The 19,159-nt window shown below is 37.3% G+C and overlaps 1 protein-coding gene across 1 annotated transcript in view; it reads left to right on the top strand.

Annotated features, from left to right (window-relative positions):
• Positions 1–19,159, top strand: part of WDR72 (WD repeat domain 72) — a 200,670-nt gene that overhangs the window by 120,576 nt on the left and 60,935 nt on the right. Inside the window, exon 17 of the mRNA XM_021693991.2 lies at positions 4,788–4,989. Coding sequence (XP_021549666.1) covers positions 4,788–4,989 — 202 coding nt within the window. The remainder of the gene's footprint in view (positions 1–4,787; positions 4,990–19,159) is intronic.

Raw genomic sequence — 19,159 nt, 5'->3', positions numbered from 1 at the left:
TTACTGGGTAGCTTTGTACATTGTACAGTAAATATCTGTGCATTGATTAGATGAATATTTATTGGGACTTAATTCTTCTTCATGAGCTTAATAATGTCAAATGTGCAAGACAAGCATAGCAATAATTCCAATTACAAATGTTTATTCTTAGTTATAGGAAAACAAAAAAGTTAACTCAGAACATACTGTGGGGTTGACACCACAAAACCAAATAAACACAATTGGAATGGCTACTGAAACTTGTTACCAGGGCCTGCAAGTTTCTACATGATTTGCCACTAGCCTAACCTCTTCATTCATCATTCTCCCCCCTGCTCTAACTAGCCACACAGACCTTTTTATTTCCAAAATACACAATGCTTATTTCCACCTCAGGACCCTACTGTTCTCTTGGGCTGGAATTCTAATTTTTCCATTCATCGTTTGGGTCTTTACTCAAAAGCCAACTCCTCTACGAAGTCTTCCCTGATTACCTACCTCATGTTGTCACCACACCCTCCCCCACCCTATACCTCCAGTCACCATAGCAGTACACAGTTCATTTTCTTTGTTGCAATTGCTTTTAATGGAAATGCTTCCATTGCTTTTTTGCTTGCTTATCTTCTGTCTTCTTGCTGTCATAGAAGCTTACTGAGAGCAGGGACTTGGTCAGTCTCACTCACCCCTCAATCAACAATGCCCAGAAAGGCAGTAGTCACAACAGCCTGTCAATAAATATTTAACGAATGAATGAATAGCCATGCAAAAAGCCTCTTTGACAATCAAATAAACATTAGTATATGTTGACTTTACCGGCATGTTTGCAATCATCCTAAGAGTCGCTATTAAAGGTAAGATTTATTTTCCCCCCAGTAGCCTAAGAATTCCTCAATGAGGGGTAAAAATCCTGAAGGAAAAGAATTCAACAGAAAATTTATCCTGTTTTTGCTCTAACTAAAGATCTTTTGTAATTGCTCATTTGGCCTTCAAATAAATTTTAATGTGGTTTGGACATGTTTGGGCTAATGGACCTTTAAGGTTCTATGATTCTGTGACCTTGTGTAAAAGTCTCGCAGGGCGACAAATGTTACCTGAGCATTTATTACTCATTTTATAGGAACTCTGAGCTTCAAAGATCTCCTCTCAGTCTGCCGCTACCCTGATGAATAGCTCTGGAAGATAGGTGTGACTTGTTGATTATTTTCCTCACGTGTAAAATGGGAATGATAATTCCTGGGTCCTTTGGGAGCAACAGAGGCTCTTGCAGGTGTTCATTAACCAATCCTCAAATTCCTTATAAAGCTGTTCATTTGAGCAGTTAGTCAAATCATGTTAAGTCGAATCTACTTTTGAATGTATTTTAGGTGGTAATGGAATGCTTCTGTCAAACAGCAAAATCCTACCTCAGAAATTGAAGGGGGGGTAAAAATATGTTAATTTTGCAGGTGAATGAATTTGTCTGGAGATTGTCTCTTTTGTGTCTAATGGCATGAAATACACCCAACAGAGAAATAAATGCTGGAAAAGCAAAGTAAGGTTTTGCAGTTGCTCATTTGCGTGTTTCCGAAGCTTCACTAAAGCTCTCTGGATTTTATAATCTAACACCAGTGGGTGAAATCATGACATCCAGGCCTCCAGGGACAAGTATTGCTTTTCCAGGAGATGCTGCAAAGACATGAAAAGTCAAGTGTGAACAGAGTGTTGAGAAAATGCTTTTGTCCTGGAAAATCTGGACATTGGAACCACAAGCAGGCCACAGGGGCTCTCATGAGTCTTCATAATGCTCTGTGCTATTTTACAGAACTTTGCTATGTCAAGATTTTAGTAGAAAACCATTAAAATTTTTAGCTTGCCTATGGCATAGTAATACTTCTAGTAATAAGTATATGACCCAGATTTGTGGCTGTCTCTTTCCAGCCAATGGATTTGTAAATCTTCACTTAAATCTCTGCACATTCCCTCATAAGAGTGTAATGTTTTGCACATCTGTCTTTTCAAAGAAAATTATTTCTATACATTTGGAAGACAGCTTTACAGCTGCAGTGCTTTCAATTCTAGCCCATTATTAAATTCAAAAAGTTATATAATATATGGTCTAAAAATTTTATATTTTGTTGGGGAAAATTCTATCCCTACTAACTATCAGCAAAACTTATCTACTATATTTATATATTAGAGAGATTTAAGTATTGATAGTCAGAAATTATCAATAAATTCTACTTTCTACACGTTATATGTTATATTTTTTAAGTACAGAATCTCTTTCAATTCCATTAGCATTTATTTAGTACCCACTGTATACAGATACTGGTAACATTATTACATGCTTATAGGATGTACCATCTGTCTGTGGATTGGAGCCATGCTGAGCATTGATTTCACACTGAGCACAAAATGTGGGTTTGAGTTTGTTTCTAATTGGGTGTATGCCATTCAGTATTTGCTTTTAAGCTATGACTATCCTATTCATTATGGTTAATATGTTTTATTCAGTTATTTCTGCTTCCTCTTGTTTTTCAATGATACTCAATATTATTTACTCTTATAATGTACATTGATAGCGACAATGTCAAAAAGCCCCAAAATTCAATAGTTAAAAAATGTGGTCATGATACATAAATCTAATAATTAGAAATGTTCAATGAAATTGCATACACCCCCATATATTTTTAGGAAAGAATATTGACCCAAGTTGTTATCCAGTGGTATAGAACATTGTAATCTAAATCACAACTGTAGATGCTCCTCAGAGATGGTAATAATCCCAGTGAGAGAAGGCAGACACGATCCCATGGGAGCATAGGGCCAAACTGCCCATTCGGAAGGATAGACCACAGTCTGGATGTATTACAAGTCTGCAGATAACCTCCAGTATCCTCCTGATTTATAGGTAGGGACACCAGCAAGTTCCATATAGGTTTCTGTGATTGAAAGCTCTCATGCTAGTCTTACTCAGCATCATGGACTTTGTTTTATGGGAGGACATGAAGTTCCAGAGTAGTACATGACTTTGCAGAAGTTGCCTTTGTGATAACTGTACAGTTGGATCAGAAACTCGGGCTTTCTCATTTCTGATTCAGAGCTCTTTCTACCATATCATCCTCATCTTGGAAGCAGTGCTGTCAAATAAAATGTGTGACAAAATTAAAACAAAGTAAATTCAGTGGTGGAAAATTGTTCATGAATAATTAATACAGTTTGTCCCATCATATGATATACATAATAAGCATGGTTCACTTATTACAATATAGAATGGTATATATTAGTAAATATCATATCTAATAGTTAATATATATCTCATCACATGGTAGATATTATTAATAGGCATGATTCACCAGTATCGTCATATGTAGAACTATATGTTAGAACCATGGTTTGCAATAGCTTTTACAATGTCGGGTATCTCATCATACGATATGCATGAGTAAGCATCACGTACCTACCTGTATTGTGACAGGAGGTACTGCAGCGTTGGTAGACTTGGTAGGCAATAGTAAAATCACATCCTTCATTAGCCTTTTGTCACAACCTAATCAAGTATTTGAGTGTGAGCATTTGAGTGGACAAGAACAGGGGGCTGGTCAGGGGTAGCTTCCTACATTTAAAAGTCAAGCACCTGGCTCCTTCTGCCCTGGCAGGCAGTTCAGTGAGCATCTGCCTTCAGCATAAGCTAAGCTCTCTGAGTGTCCCTGGAGCCTGAAGATTGCACACGCTACCATGGCACATAGAAGAAACTAAATAAATATTTAGATGAATACCTTTTCTGCTTTTGGCATCAGCATCTCTAGATCAGTTGGTGTTGTCCCACCCAAAGCCCTAGCTGACGGCATCCTATGGGTAGACTGGGGATAATGCAGACGGGACGGTGGCAGTGGTGGAACATGAGTCCTCTTGACATAGGGCAGTCTTTTGAGGGGAAAAGGAGTAGGCATTGAGGTGTGGCTCTAGGAGAAGGATAATGGGAAGTGTCCCAAGTTCACCTAGGTCAGTGGTGTTCTTCCTCTTCTCTTACTGACTCGGCTCTTGGCTTTCTTTGAATTCTACATAACTATTGGGCCTTGCCTCATATCTTGCCAGGAAGAGACTAAGGTACGTTGTCACTGGCCTTTTACTAAGGGATGAGGATATAGAACCTTGGGAGGACATACACTACAAAGGACATAGAATCAGGGGTCAGAAGGCCTGTCCACCGTATCTATGGGATGTCCCGTCCCAGGTTCTTTATTTAAAAAATGAAGATACTGAATTAGATGTCTGTGACAAGCATTCCCCTCCCCCTCTACCCAATCACAGATCCTTGACTGGACATGTACAATAATTGGAAGGCAAGCTTTATAATATTTTTAAACTGTGTAAAACCATATACACATACACACAATTTAGTGAGATTTATTATTAAAATCTTGACTTTAACTTTCTGTATTAAACCTGAGTTTAAATCAAGTGTTTTTAGCTAAATAGTGCTTTAGAGCTAGACATTATTTGAGGAGCTAAACTTGTCTTTAAGAGCAATATGATATCTTCAAATTCATTTTATCTTCTGGTGGAAATGAAAGTATCTTAGGTGAAAGAATTGAGAACTCCTTTCAACTTTCCTTTTAGAATCTCTTGTGTTAGCAAAAGAACAGCCTGATGGTTTGGGTTCCAGTGCTCAGTATCTGCGTTTCAAATGTTTCAGATGTTAATTCTAGTGGAATTTTCACATTGTGAAACCTATTTAAGTCAAAATTTCAGGCTCTTAGCTTGATGTAAGACCCCAAACATTTGTAATAATCTTAAAAAAAAAAGATTAAAAAATACTTTTATAGGTAACTGAAGCAATACAAGCTGTTCTCTTGGCGGAAGTTCAACAGCAGATGAAGACGTTGAGTAAGACACCAGTCAACAGTCAACCAGTGTCCATGACAGAGGACATCCACTGTGAGATGAGGCAAATCCTGCAGAAGATGGAATGGACCCAGGGGGAGGAGATAGAGTTACAGTGTACTACAGACACCTGGCCTCTGCAAAGTAAGTGTAAATTTATTGGCATGCACTTTCATCAGAACTTTTTCTACTACTTAGAGTGTATTCAGAATATTTCTGCAAAAACTGAGCCAAGTGCCCTGTTTCTGACCTATTCTGCTATCAGTTTCTTCTTATAATTCTCATTTCTGAAAAACCTTCTTAATTCTATCATAATCAATAAATATGTTCCAGACCAAAAATCTGTAACGTTTATAAAACTATTTTTAAATTAAGTGATTAAAAATGAAAATAAGATTAACAGTAATAGCTTAATGAGATATTTTAAGAATACCTTGATAATGATGGGTCCTAAATTTGTTTCCATTTGATACCTTGATGATAGCCATGTGCTAGATTTTTTTTTCTTTCCTAAAAATAAGAAATGTAGTAGAAACTAAAATTAAACTGATTTACAGGTAGACCACTTGATTTTATAACAAAATTTTATCATTGTAACTTCATAATGATAATGTTTATGGTTCATGGCTAGCAAGTGAATCTCAATTTCTGCTGTAAAATGTTATCTGATTTTTCAGCCCATTAGCTGTGACTTAAAAAAATAAATAAAAAACAGTAAAAAAGAAGTAAGTACAAATTTGGTTTTCAACCTCACTAGTAAGCTTTTGATGAACAAGTTAATTTATGAATAAATATATATTTTCCTCAGGGAAACATGTTACAAATTTACATGTTCCAGGTTGCTAAAAATTATTAGGTATTTCTTTTAGCTCTCAGAAAGATTTTCTTTTTATTTATTTGGGATTCAGAAAAATGTTGCTACATTTAAAATGTCAAATCCTAGAACAGGTGTCATTCTTAAAGATCTATTATATTTATTTATTATTATTTTTATAAGATTACTGATTGGACAGCATTATGTAGGGAGAGAGGATATGTAGCGGGGAAAGGCTTCTTCAGTGAAGGCCAAAGATCAAAATAGATAGAATATTTCCTAATGCCAAGACAGTCACTGAAGATGGTAAATTCAATAAGCAATTTGATAAAGCTCAATGGCAATTTCAAGTCATTTATTTGTCTGTTGTCCAGAAATTAGCTTTAATTATCTGGTAAGTTCACTCGTTTGAAGGAGCTCCTTTTTGATCATATCACATAATTGTAGTTATATTACACCTTTCAAGCACGAAGAGAAAAATTCCTTTTTAAATTAATTTTCAGTGAGTGCATGTGGGTTGTTGATTCATTCGGCAAGGTACCCGTAGTGTCGTTAATATGTTTCTTCTAGCTCCCCAAAGACAGCTAGTGTCATTCATCATGTGTTAACTGTCATTAGGTGGCATTTATATGCTTTATCCCGAAGCTTGAACGTCTACCTTAGCCTTTGGCCCATATCCTTCTTTTCTGGGTGAGAAATTCATGGCGGGTTATCAAGGTGACACTTTTGATAAGTTCTGCTATCACATGGGTTGCCCATTTTTTGAAGTTCATCAGACTGGGCCCTGTTCTGTTCCCAACTAATTCTCGGGTATAAGAAATATACTGTGGAATTTGGTCTTACTAGGATTAAAGACAGCTGGATTTTAAGTTAGATATTTACTATCTTCGGATCATTACCAAATGACCCTTTGCCAGTGTTAAAAAAAAAATAAGGTTAATTTGTGATAACAATTAGAATACAAAAATATTAAGATTACTTTATATATTGGTGGATGAAATTTAGAATATTTTATTTAAATGAAATGAAACATTCACAAAATACTGAGCACATATGTTCGTGGGAAATACTGCCTGTAGGAAAACACTAACTGCAATTGCAATTACGTGGAAACATGTAACATGCATTGAAAGGAAAATTGCTGAGCAATATTATGTTAAAAATTAACATTGCCTTCCTTTCCCTCTTCTTGGAAAAAAAGCAAAAAAGCCAAACAAACAAAAATTATTTTTTAATCTATTCAGAGAAACTTAGTAAAATTACAGGAAAAGTTTTGCACCTTTATTAAGTGGTATGGACTGCATTACTTAATTGGATTTTAAAAAAATAAATAAGTAAAAAGCCATTTTATTTATTTCAAATGTCCTGATTCAAAGGTTAAGGGGATGGTATAGGTACTATTCGCCAGGTTTGATTATTCCTAGGCAGATTTACTTAGATCCAGTGTCACTGCAACCTATTACCAAATATTCTATGATAAATGGTTTATGTTATTTTCAGGTCCTTGCTCATTTGTCCCTCTGTGAGCTCCTCTCCACCTTTTCCCCCCGTAATTTCCTTTATTCTTTCTTGATTCCCTAGTGTCTTCTTTTTTTTTAAGATTGTATTTATTTATTCATTTGAGAGAGAGCACGTGCGTGGGTGCTTATCGCACAGGGCGGGGCTGGGAGTGGGGAGGGACAAGGGGGAGAGAGAGAATCTCAAGCAGACTCCCTGCTGAGCCAGGAGCCCAATGAGGGGCTGGATCTCATGACCCTGAGATCATGACCTGACCCAAAATCAAAAGTCGGAAGTTTAATCCACTGAGCCACCCAGGTGCCCCTTGGTTTCTTAGTTTCTTAATGCATCTTATTTGTAAATCGTTTGGAAAGTAACAGATGATGGCTTTATTATGCATGGATACTCCTAAGCTTCTTTAATGTCAGAATGGAGTACATTTGGTTTATTAGCATTATATTAATATGGCAATAATAGATAAGAAAAAATAATAACAATTATTGTGCTCTTAATACACTCCAACACTATGCTGAGTACTTTATGAATGTTATATCACTTTTTCCTTTAATTCTCACATAATTCACATGAACCCTGACTCTCTTCCCAACATTTGAGTCATTTGTGTAAACAATTTTAGTTTTTTAAATGTCCCTGTTCATGGAAATGAAGTTTCAGAGAAGCACTGAAAAGAACTACTCTCTGAAAAAGAGATTCCCATGGTGCTACCTAGGCTTATCCTGAGAAATTGCCTCTGTACATTTTTTGACATACTAATTATGTATCTTTCTCAGACACATTAAAATTAATAATATTTTTTAAAAAGTCTATCCCTGTGCCAGCTATCTTCAGTGCCACTAGTGGTGTATTATCTTGTACTTTGAGATCTTGTCTCCATTATTATCCCATTTTTCAAAAATGGATAAAGTGAGGCTTAAAAGAGTTGATGTGCCTTGTCTAGAGTCACAAAATTAATAAAAACAGGAAGGCAAACCCAGACATTCTCTTTTTTTTTTTTTTTTTTTAAGATTTTATTTATTTATTTGACAGAGAGAGAGAGATAGCGAGAGCAGGAACACAAGCAGGGGGAGTGGGAGAGCGAGAAGCAGGCCTCCCGCAGAGCAGGGAGCCCGATGTGGGACTCGATCCCAGGACCCTGGGATCATGACCTGAGCCGAAGGCAGACGCCCAACGACTGAGCCACCCAGGCACCCCCAGACATTCTCTTAATTGCTGTGTTCTAATCCAGTAAACTACATTTTCCATACTGGCAGCATGAAGGAAATTTGCTCTAATCAGCATGATCTGAAAAATTGAATAATTTATTGAGTGGTTTTCTTAGATTTTTATTCTCCTCTCATAAATCATACTTTCTATTACCAAAGAAAATGCAGAGTGTTCAATCATTGCCATCTCCCCCCCTTATAATAAAGAAAATCACCAGGTTTCTTGAACTATTTGAACATGAGATGCATCTAGAAAGCAGTGGAAATCAAGTGAAGTGAAAATTGAAGTATAATGTGTGTTTGAACTTTATAATTTTGTGTCTTATTTTATTTTCAGTGTTTTCACTTGTTACATTTCACAGCATGTATTTTATTTAAGGTCTTAGTATTTGTGTGTCAGTATTTTATGGGAGAGTGCTGGATTTTTATAATAGTTACATTGCTCTCTTCATCTATTTAATAAATTGTAGAATTAACATTCACATTTGAAGCTAAGATTCATTGCTTTAAAAAACAGCAGTGGTTTCTGTTATTAAAATGCATTTGAAAGTTATTTCCCTTTATTTTTTTTGAATGTTATTTGGATCAGTTTAAACAAGTGCTCTAAATTGTTCCATTAAATAAACTGGTTGAAATAGAAATTGAGGCTTTGTAGATAAAACTGTCACTGAAATTATTAGCTGAATTTAAATTCACGTTAAACTGTGTAGTTGCGAAGATGATGCATCAAATGTGGGTGTTGCAAATAATCTTTATTACATGCATTGTTTTCAAAGACTTATCTACAAAACTAAACAATGAAAATGTGCTCTTTATTTAAGTAAAACCATGCATTTGTGGAAAATAAAGGAAATAAACATCCATTCAACAGAAAAGTTTTCTGGTCCTGGTGCCCATCGGCAGGACTGCATCAAGACAGGCTTCCTCTGCCTGTTGAATTTCTCAGAAGGAAATCCGTCTGGTTGTGGAAAAAATTTGAAACAGTTGACCACCTCACAGGGAAACTTTTTTGACTGTCTTTATTTATAGTAAATGCATCTTCCACCCTCTGTGAGCTCTCTGGGCTAAATGAGAAGGTCAATGCATTCCTCTTTATGGAAGCAGAAAAATAATGGGAGACATATCATTGAAGGCCTTGAGTGTCATAGTGAGGCTTTCTCTCTGAGCAAGATAGAAAACCATTTGAGCAAACAACTGGCACATATTTTAATGGGATCATGTTGCCTGCAGTTCAGAGGCCAAGGATAGACACAAGGAGACCAGTTGGGAGGTCATTATGCTAACCCACATGATGGCAGCTTGGCACAAATATGGTGGTTTGGATAGAGAAGTGATCAGATTCTGAATGTATTTTGAAGGTGCAACTTAGAGTATTTGCTGATAGATTAGATATGGATGAATAAGATAATGAAAATCTATGCTTCTATTTTTTCAAACAAAAATATTTGATACATGGGCTGACCCTGGTACCATGACTTGATTCCTATGTCAGGTCGTGCAATGTCACTCGCATATGGTATTCCAGGATTGCTGAAGGAAGACTGGAAAACCCCCATTACAGAAGGCTGTCCATGCTGTGTTCAGTTTCAAGTGTCCCTGCCTAGATGACCTACAGATTTTCTTTTCTAGTATTAACTAAACTAACCCTCAGAAAATGGACAAGGATTTCTTGCCAAGAAACCATGGATTGAAGATAATACTAGTAATGCAAGCTTAAGCAAATAAGATGTAAGTGGCATTGCCAAACTTATCTTAAGTTATATCAGGAGGTGTGCATGTGCGCGCGCGTGTGTGTGTATATTAATGACTTCTTTTTGAAATTTCTATTTTTGTATATATTTTATAATGGGCCTAATGTTGATACACTAATAGTATGTATATTGTTCATAAACAAGCATATATATATGCATTATATTATATATATATTATATATATATGTAAAATACATGCTTCAGAGGACCTTCCTGTTATTTTCTGCAAGAAAGTATACCAACCATAGCCCTTGGGTGGATTAAGCTAAGAGGACAGATGTGATAAGCTTTAGGTTATTCAGGGTAGGTAACTTGATAGTCTCCATGGCACACTGTGCTGTCTCCAAGACTTTGAATAAATCTCTATGCATCTCTCCTCTATATTACTCCTCTATGCCTACTGGTCCAAGAGTTGGGGGTGCCACAGGGAATTAATTGGAAATCTCCAGTTGAAGACACAAGCTAGCATCAGGGTAACCATGAAGTGTGTCAGACGCCACAGAAGAGGCTGCAGGAGCACATCAGAGAAGCACCTAACCCAATCTTTGAGGTCATAAAGTCTTCTTAGGAAAAAAGATGCCTAATCCAAGACGTCAAAGATGAACATGATTTAGCCAAGCAAAAAGTTGGAGTGGGAGAAGGTAACTGTTGGCTAAGAGTACTAAAGCCACCTATGCCTTTTTCTTCCTCCCAGAATCATTTGATTAATACATGTATGAATGAGGAACCTGGACATTAGAGAGAAACCCATAGGCCTTGAATTTCTTCTCTGGAAAACATCTGTGTCCTTTTTGAATCTCATTGCTCCAATGCCTTCCTTTCCTAAGCTTCAGCCTTCCAGAATAAGGACAATAATAATGACAAGAAAACAGGTAACACTGATATGGCTTAGTATGTGTTTTTTTTTTTTTCCTTAAAGATTGTATTTGTAAGAGAGAGACGGAGAGAGCATGAGGAGGGGGAGGGGCAGAGGGACACATAGACTCCCACCGAACAGGGCTTCATCCCAGGACTCTGAGATCGGGACCTGAGCTGAAGTCAGATGCTTAACTGACTGAGCCACCCAGGTGCCCCAGGCTTAGTATATTCTAAGTGCTTCAAATACTTTAAATTATTTGATCCGGGCAACAATTCCATGGGGATAAGTAGTATTGTTATACCCATTTCCCAGATGAGAAAATAGATACGAAGACGTTAAGTACCTTGCCCAAGGTCTCCATACCAACAAACAGCAGAACCAGGAGTCAAAAACAGGCAGTCTACCTTCAAAGTCTGGGTTCTTTATCCGTAGTTGACATTGCCTCCCACTTACCACAATTCTCCTTCCTTGTCTCTAAATTTAGCAAATATTTACCAAGTGCTTCCTGTATGACAGTTACAGAAATAGGCATTGCCCAGGTTGGGGGTCACAAGGCAGCAAAAACCCAGATATTTGGCAAAACAACAGGGGAAAGATTCTCATGAAGAAATTAACCAGAAAATATCAAATACCTAATTTCTACTAACCTGTGGGTGTGTCACTATAAGTTATTCCACTAAAGATGTACTTAATACTAAAGTCTTTTATTTGTAATATAAATTTATATAAATACAAGTTTTAGTGGTTAAAAAACAGAAGGTTTTACACCTGAGAACTAGAAATGCCAACTGGTAAGTGCTAGAAATAAAAAGATTTGGCGTATACAGGGGCCCCTGTCTGGCTCAGTCAGTAGAGCATGCAACTCTTGATCTCATGGTTGGGAGTTCGAGCCCCACGTTGGGTATATGCCAAAAAAGATTTGGCATATACATATTAGTCAAAAGGGGTAGAGGTTGGCAGTTAGGGGAAGAAGAGTAGAGGAAACATAGAATTTCATTTTTACAGATTAATTTGAATTACATACTAGACAATCTTTCATAGATATCAAGGTATTCATATGTTAGATGAAGATGAATTTATTTATGATAAGCAAGTCAATTATTTAGCACCTAGAATACATTACATACCTTTCAGAAAACACAGTTGTCATTTGGGTTGAATATATGTCCTGTATTATTTTTAGCTTCCTGTAAAATTGATGGAGAAATTTCATCATTTCCCTTTCCCCCATATAAATTCTTGTGAACTTCTCCACTTCCTCTGCCCTCTCTGTATCATCTTCAAGATTGCATTGCCTTAGAAAGACTGATAGAGTTCACTGTTCTTTTTCCAAAAGTAGTTTCATCTTTCACGGAGATTGAGATTGATGATTTTCATCTTGGCATATGAACTAGAGTATTTCATCGTCTCTTTTCCTCATGAGCAATCAGAATGCCAACCTGGCCCGGCTACACACAGACGGTAGCATCAAGAAATTGAGTTAAATATTTCCTTGGTAACAGTTGTGCAGGCACCACTTTATTGATTATTGTCTGCATACCCATTTAAATTTATTGACAAAGAAAAAGTGATCTAGATTCTGTCGCTGAAATCGATGTGTTTTGTACTATTGTTCTCCCAAGCTCAGACTGGCCTGCCAACACTGACCCCTCAAGGACAGGGGTCGGGTCTATTTATCTTTTCTCCTCCCATCTGCTAGGATGGTGCTTTACCTAGTAGCTGGTAATAAGTGTTTATTGAGTGGATGGATGAATGGATAGACTGTGGGATAGCTTGTACTAAAGATTCAGCCAACTCCTAATTAGTAAGAGAAAGAGGAGACAAGGAAAATCAGCTGATTGCATTTCTTTAGCAGCCGGACATCCATAGTCTTAAACACCCACTGCAATTGTGTTTTCTAAGCGTCACTATCCGTGGATCAGGTGGTATACACAGCAGGCTCCCAAGAAATTAAAAATGAATCTAGTTTGTAACCACCCAGAACGCTTCTCTTTCCTGATGGTTGATTGTCTGGCTCTCCACTACTCATTTTGTCATAATCTGCTTCCAGTCTGATGTTTTTAGAGGGCCCCAAGCCTCGCCTGAAATGTGTCTGCTTGTTCCTCATTCTGCTACAGCTTTTCCATGGGAGGATTTAAGGAACTGCCTCAAACACTGTTTCCTCGGTATTTGAATTCACACCCTGGGTTCTGACTTGTCTGCCTGTCTCAGGACTTCTGGCTTATCCCATTCTCTTGTAGCCAGTAGCCCTTACGCTGCTAACTGGGAGCCCTTTTGACAACCTATTCAGCTGGGTCAGCCTCCTCCCTGTTGATTCCATCCCTGAGCCTGGGACTTGGTGTGGTATTAGTTCCTCCATCAAATCCAATCTCACTACCCAATATGGATATGCATCCCTTAGTTCTGGAAAAAAAAAAAAAAGGTACAACTAAATTCCTTGAGATAAAAACAAAACAAAACAGGGAATAAGTCAGCTTTGTATTCTCAGCAGATAGCGTGGTGTCTGGCACACACCAAGGCAATCCTGCTAGAGAATGGTGGCTGAAGAAAAAATCATCCATTCTTCTCCTCGTGCCACTGGAATATCTCATTCAATCAAAATGTCATTCACTTTGCTGGCAGGAGCCTTATTTTTCCATTTTAACTCGTCAGTGTATCTGCCCAATTTTCAGTCTTGGAACAATTTGAATAATTTTAAAACATCTCTTATTAGCACTTATTATGTCTAAGGTTCAATGGAAGGTACTGAAATTTTCAATTACATCGCTTTTTACACTTCTTGTATATCCTTCTAAAATAGTGTATATCATCTGGCACTCTAATTGTTTGTTATTTGGCTCTTTCCCACCTCTCTGAACTCCTTGAGGGCAAAAGTTGGAACTTATTAATCTTGTGCTTCTAGCTGCTAATGCACCACGTGGGGCATGATGGGTGCTCATTAAATGTTTGTTGCCTGAGTGAGCAGATGAATGATAAATGACAGTGACAGACAGTATTAAAGAACTAGTCTAGGCAGAATGGAAGAAATGCTAAATAATATGTTAATAGTCTGTAGATAGGAGGAGAATGGAAAAGATCATTATAGGGATGATATTTTTTTTCTAAAGTGTTAATTCAGAGGCACTTCTTCAAATTTATCTATTTAGTTCAGGAGTAATTTATCTGTCTAGAAACCTGGAAAAATTAATGCTGACAGGTATTTGAAGGCAAAAACAATAACAAGGCAGAGTACTTCATTTTCAACCCCTGAGAATAAGCTACAAGAAATGAAGTCAGTTGGTTCAAAGAAGAGTTGTTACCTTTTTTTTCCTCTTTTACCTACTACAGGTGAACATGGGTTTTTCATATCTATGCAGGAACACCTGTCCACCACCATACATGTGATGGTGGTGTCAGTGACATGGGTGTCCGAATGGATTTTCTTGGCAAAGATATGGACAACGACAGCAGCCAAATTTGGCCATTTCTTGATATACAGCGTTAGTGGCCTTCCTAGAAAATTCAGGTTGTATTAAAAACTTTGAAAGATCTCTGTGTGTAAAATAAAGTTAACATTCTGGGCTCAGGAAATTATAAACAGGGCTTTCAGTTTCATGAATGTCCAGTGGAATATGTGGAAACCATGCGAAATGTCAGGACAATTTTTCATTGTGAAGGACTGTCCTGAGCACTGCAAGGCTTCCGGCATTTCTGGTCCTTGCCCACCTAATGCCAGTATCTCCACAATCAGCGGGGGAAACCAGATGTTCCTTGGCTCAGCAGTTTCCGAAGCCTTCCCCTAGGGGGCAGTACCAACCCTACTGAGAACCGCTGCCTTCTAGAAAGGGATTCTTACACAGTCGGAGTATCTGCCCAATTTTCTTGTTTCTGTCCCTCCCCTCTTGTAAAAGTGCACAGGGAGATAAAAACAACTAAGTAACCCCCAACTAATTAAAGATGTTCCTTTCTTAGATCCCTAATGTTTGTTCCTTCCTTTGTGCTTCACCCATGTTGTTTATCCTTTGGTCATAGCACTTCCCAGTCTGTATAGTAAATCATCTGATTGCAGTTCTGTCTCCTCCATTAGAAAAAGAGCTTCTTGTCCTATTTTTTCACTTTCATCTGTGTGTCCTCCAAGCTTGGCTCTGGGCCTGGCATAGAGTCAATTTGTTGACTGATTAAATGAAGAATGTGTGTTACTGAGCTACTAAGCATTCTCCAAGGAAGTCATCAAAGAAAAATCCAGAATTTTCAATTGAAATTATTATTTTACAATACAAAATAAACATAGTTTATCTTAGAATTTAAAAATTAGATGAACTAGGGGCACCTGGCTGGCTCAGTTGATGGAGCATGTGACTCTTGGTCTTGAGGTTGTAAATTCGAGCCCCATGTTGGGTATAGAGATTACTTAAAAATTTAAAAGAAAAAACAATTAAACGAACTCTTTGCCCAATCTGTAAATTGAGAAAACTGGAAATAAGAATAATGGTTAAAAAGATATACATAGGTTCATTTAAATGACTAGGAATGTAATTCCAAAACCTTGGCTTAGAACATACTAATTTTTGATGTATCTTATCCATACAATTAGTACTTAAAGTATATTAAAATTATATTTTGAGATGTTCATAATATCTCTTGACATATGCAAGATATTTCCCTTGGTGTCTCTGCACCAGAGTAGGGAATAACCGATTGGATCCATCAGTCATCCAGCTGGTAGGTCCATCCTTCCATTAGTCAATTCATTCTGCCTCTTTTGAATATGTTATATGATAGGTGCCATGTTTCCCAAGCTATCTACTAGGAATCTGAACAGAATATGATGTGGCTTCTACTCTCCAAAAGGCAGAGCCCGGTGAACATAATGGGACCACAATGCAGTATGAGATACTAAAATTCCCATTGTTGTGCAAGTGTGGAGAGCCAACTGAGGATGACTTTTTGTAGGTTTTGCACAGGAGTAGACATCACGTGCACTTTGGAGAATAGTGGTGTGGACATGGAGAGATGCGCTGCTTCCATCACTCTGCTTAAAAGGTTTCCTTGCCCAGCTGGGAGGAGTGTGGCTAGCTGACAGCTGACAGTTGGCACCTCCAGGATCCATCCCCAAATTGGAACAGAGATCATACTCTTCTTGGGACAATGTTTGAGCAAGGTGGTGGTACAAGGGCCTAGCTATTGTTAGTCCATACAGACCTCCTCTAACAGCCAGTCTTTGCTCTAGAGTGAATAGAGAGGTTCTTATCCAATCATGCTTTTGCTTTTTTTTCCTTTCACAAGTGTTAATCTCCAGTAAACCTTCTGCACTTCTAACTCCATCTTAACATCTGCTTCTAGAAGGACACAAGTAATACCAAGGAGAAGGAGCTTGGTGTGAGAAGGATATTTCAGGCAAAAGGATTAACATGAGGACAGACACGGAGTGATTTTTGTGGCCTGGTCAGGAAATGGAGATGAATTTGGTGTGGGCAAGATAGAGGATATGAGGATGCTCTAGTCTGGATGCAGAAGACGAGGCACCTAGAATGTAAAGGTTCTGCTATGGGCATTTTTTCCTAAAACATAAAGGGAACCATTAAAAATTATCTTAAGAGGAGAAGTGAGATGTTTTAGCGCAAAATAGAGCGTGAATAAAACAGGAGATAGAAAGAAACCCTTGTGTCCAAGTTTTGACAGAGTACCTGTTTAGTATTTTATTTCTAAAGCAGAACTTACTTTTCTTAGGTTTTTTTTTTTTAATTGCCTCTTCATGACCCTAGGTTATTTAGATGGAACATCAGTGCTTCATGTCTCACATGGAGAAGGAAGGTATGTTCACATTACATAGAGAAATTTTGCCTCCCTGCTTTTAGACCAAACACCAAATGTCATTCAGGATCTGTCAGAGTCTAGATCACATTAGTATCACCTCCTAAGTTGCTGTGGTTCTTGTTGCTAATTTGAATTTATTTATCTTCCTTTATATATTATCTCAATCTCTATCCTCCTTGGATCAGTTCTTAATTTTTTCCCAACTTGTATGTATTAATATTTGGTCCAATTTCTCATCTCATTTGGATGTATTTGTATCATTACCATTTATTGACAAGTTTGGGTTTCACCATCCATTTTTTTCTTTTTTGTGTGTGTGGATTTATGTAGACATTATTGACCTCCTTTTCTACAAACATCCTTAACTGAAACATTAAGTAAGACCAGGCTTATTAAGTGTTTGCTATTAGACGGTTTCCAGGAATAGGATATATTATTTCTCTTTACCATTTAAAAACTCTTGATTTAATGAATAGAATTTTAGCAAAGCAAGGTAACTTTGAAATGTGCTTTTCCATGTGTTTATATTAATATCCAGTGAATAATTTCAAAGGTTAAGCTTCATGATCCATCTCTTCAAGCCGTCTACTTAAGTCTAGAGTCATTACATCACCTGCTTCCCTTACGCCCATTGATTTATGTTTCTTTCAAACTGCTGAGATTGGGAAGTATCATTTATTTTTTACATGACATCTCCTGCAGTATGAAACAGTGTTTCGGAAGGTAATGGTGAAATACCTGTAACTCGGTACAGGCTTGCCTCCTCACCTGTGTCAATTAGTAACATGCCCATTAACGTCTGTCTGTTCCGGTAATACTGCAAGGGAATAAAAGGTTTTAATCGTTCTTTTTTCTGTAGTAAAGATGTCAGGGGAATCTCTAGGTAATAGTAGTACTCAGATACCATAATGTGTCTGTGTTTAATGCTGAGAGATGCAAAGGAGCTTCTAGAATTTTCTTAGGGATCATACAGTTCAAGCCCCCTAAATTAGCTGAAGTCTGTTTACATTGTACTCTGAATAAATGGCCATTTCAGAACCCCCAGAGTATCTATTTGAACATTATTCTCAGAAACAAAAAAAATTAAGTGGATTATTTTCCAGATCATTAGCATGACTTTTCTAGTACTTAAACAGCACTTTACTTTTTTCAAAAGGTTTTGGCATGTATTTTTATTTCTCTTTGCAGATATCGAATGAAGAGAGCCTTTGCCCATTTCAGTGAGAGGAAAATCAGGGCACTATAGACTTCAGTACTTTTGCTATGTTGTTATGACTCATTAGAAAATGGCCTTAGACCAGGGCGCCTGGGTGGCTCAGTCATTAAGCATCTGCCTTCAGCTCAGGTCATGATCTCAGGGTCCTGGGATCGAGCCCCGCATCGGGCTCCCTGCTTGGTGGGAAGCCCGCTTCTCCCTCTCCCACTCTGCCTGCTTATGTTCCCTCTATCGCTGTGTCTTTCTCTGTCAAATAAATAAATAAAACCTTTAAAAAAAAAAAAAGAAAAGAAAATGGCCTTAGACCAGATCACACACTCCTATTTGCAAATCCTAGATTCTTTCCTATAAATCATACTACGTCATGGGGCATCGTGTAGAGGACGGAATTCACGAAAGAGTAAGATCATTTATTTATGGGAATTGATATGTTTCCCTTTAGCTTAATTCAAGCCTTTCCCTAGGAGAATATTACCATTTTTATATTTCCAATGGCTCATTTTAAAGGAAAATGTATTACACAATTTTTAAAAATGAGTTAATTTCTGCTGTTAATGGTAATCCACTATTATGATATTCATATTATAAAAGCCAACTTATTAGTCAGAAATACAAGTTGATGAATGTAGTATGTTTATAAATTGAAGATAGTCACTTCATTTCTCCCATAGTAAATTTGCTTTAAATATTAGTTTATCACATATGTTTGCTTGTATTACAGATTTTTCCAGTAAGCAAACACAAATCATTTTTATATTTAGCATTTAAGATGTATCTTAACTTGAGCATTAAATCATCTATTAAATATTCAATTAAAGTGGGTTTTGATCCATTTTTTAAAATTAGTGGTCAGGTATTCGGGGAAACAAGCTTGCAAGATATTTCTAAAACACAATTCACTTCATTTCTTGTTCTGTGTATTTTGTCAGAGAACGCCTTAATGTAACAGAAATCAGATTTGGTGTGTATTTTTACACCAAATCAAATTGTGCAGGCGCCACCCTCAGCTTTCTCCAAAACATTATAAAGGATAAGATTCCACCATGATATAGCTTAAGAAAGCAGTACCGCCCTGGAAGAAGTCCATACGTGAAAAGTGAAGCTACAGGAGTCTGTTTTACTGGAAAACCACGTGTCTTATAACACCGTTACGGAATG

The sequence above is a fragment of the Neomonachus schauinslandi genome, chromosome 9, assembly GCF_002201575.2.
Source record: "Neomonachus schauinslandi chromosome 9, ASM220157v2, whole genome shotgun sequence".
Classification (NCBI taxonomy): domain Eukaryota; kingdom Metazoa; phylum Chordata; class Mammalia; order Carnivora; family Phocidae; genus Neomonachus; species Neomonachus schauinslandi.
The sequence above is the reverse complement of the archived record's forward strand: the minus strand, read 5'-3'. Positions and strand labels throughout refer to the sequence as shown.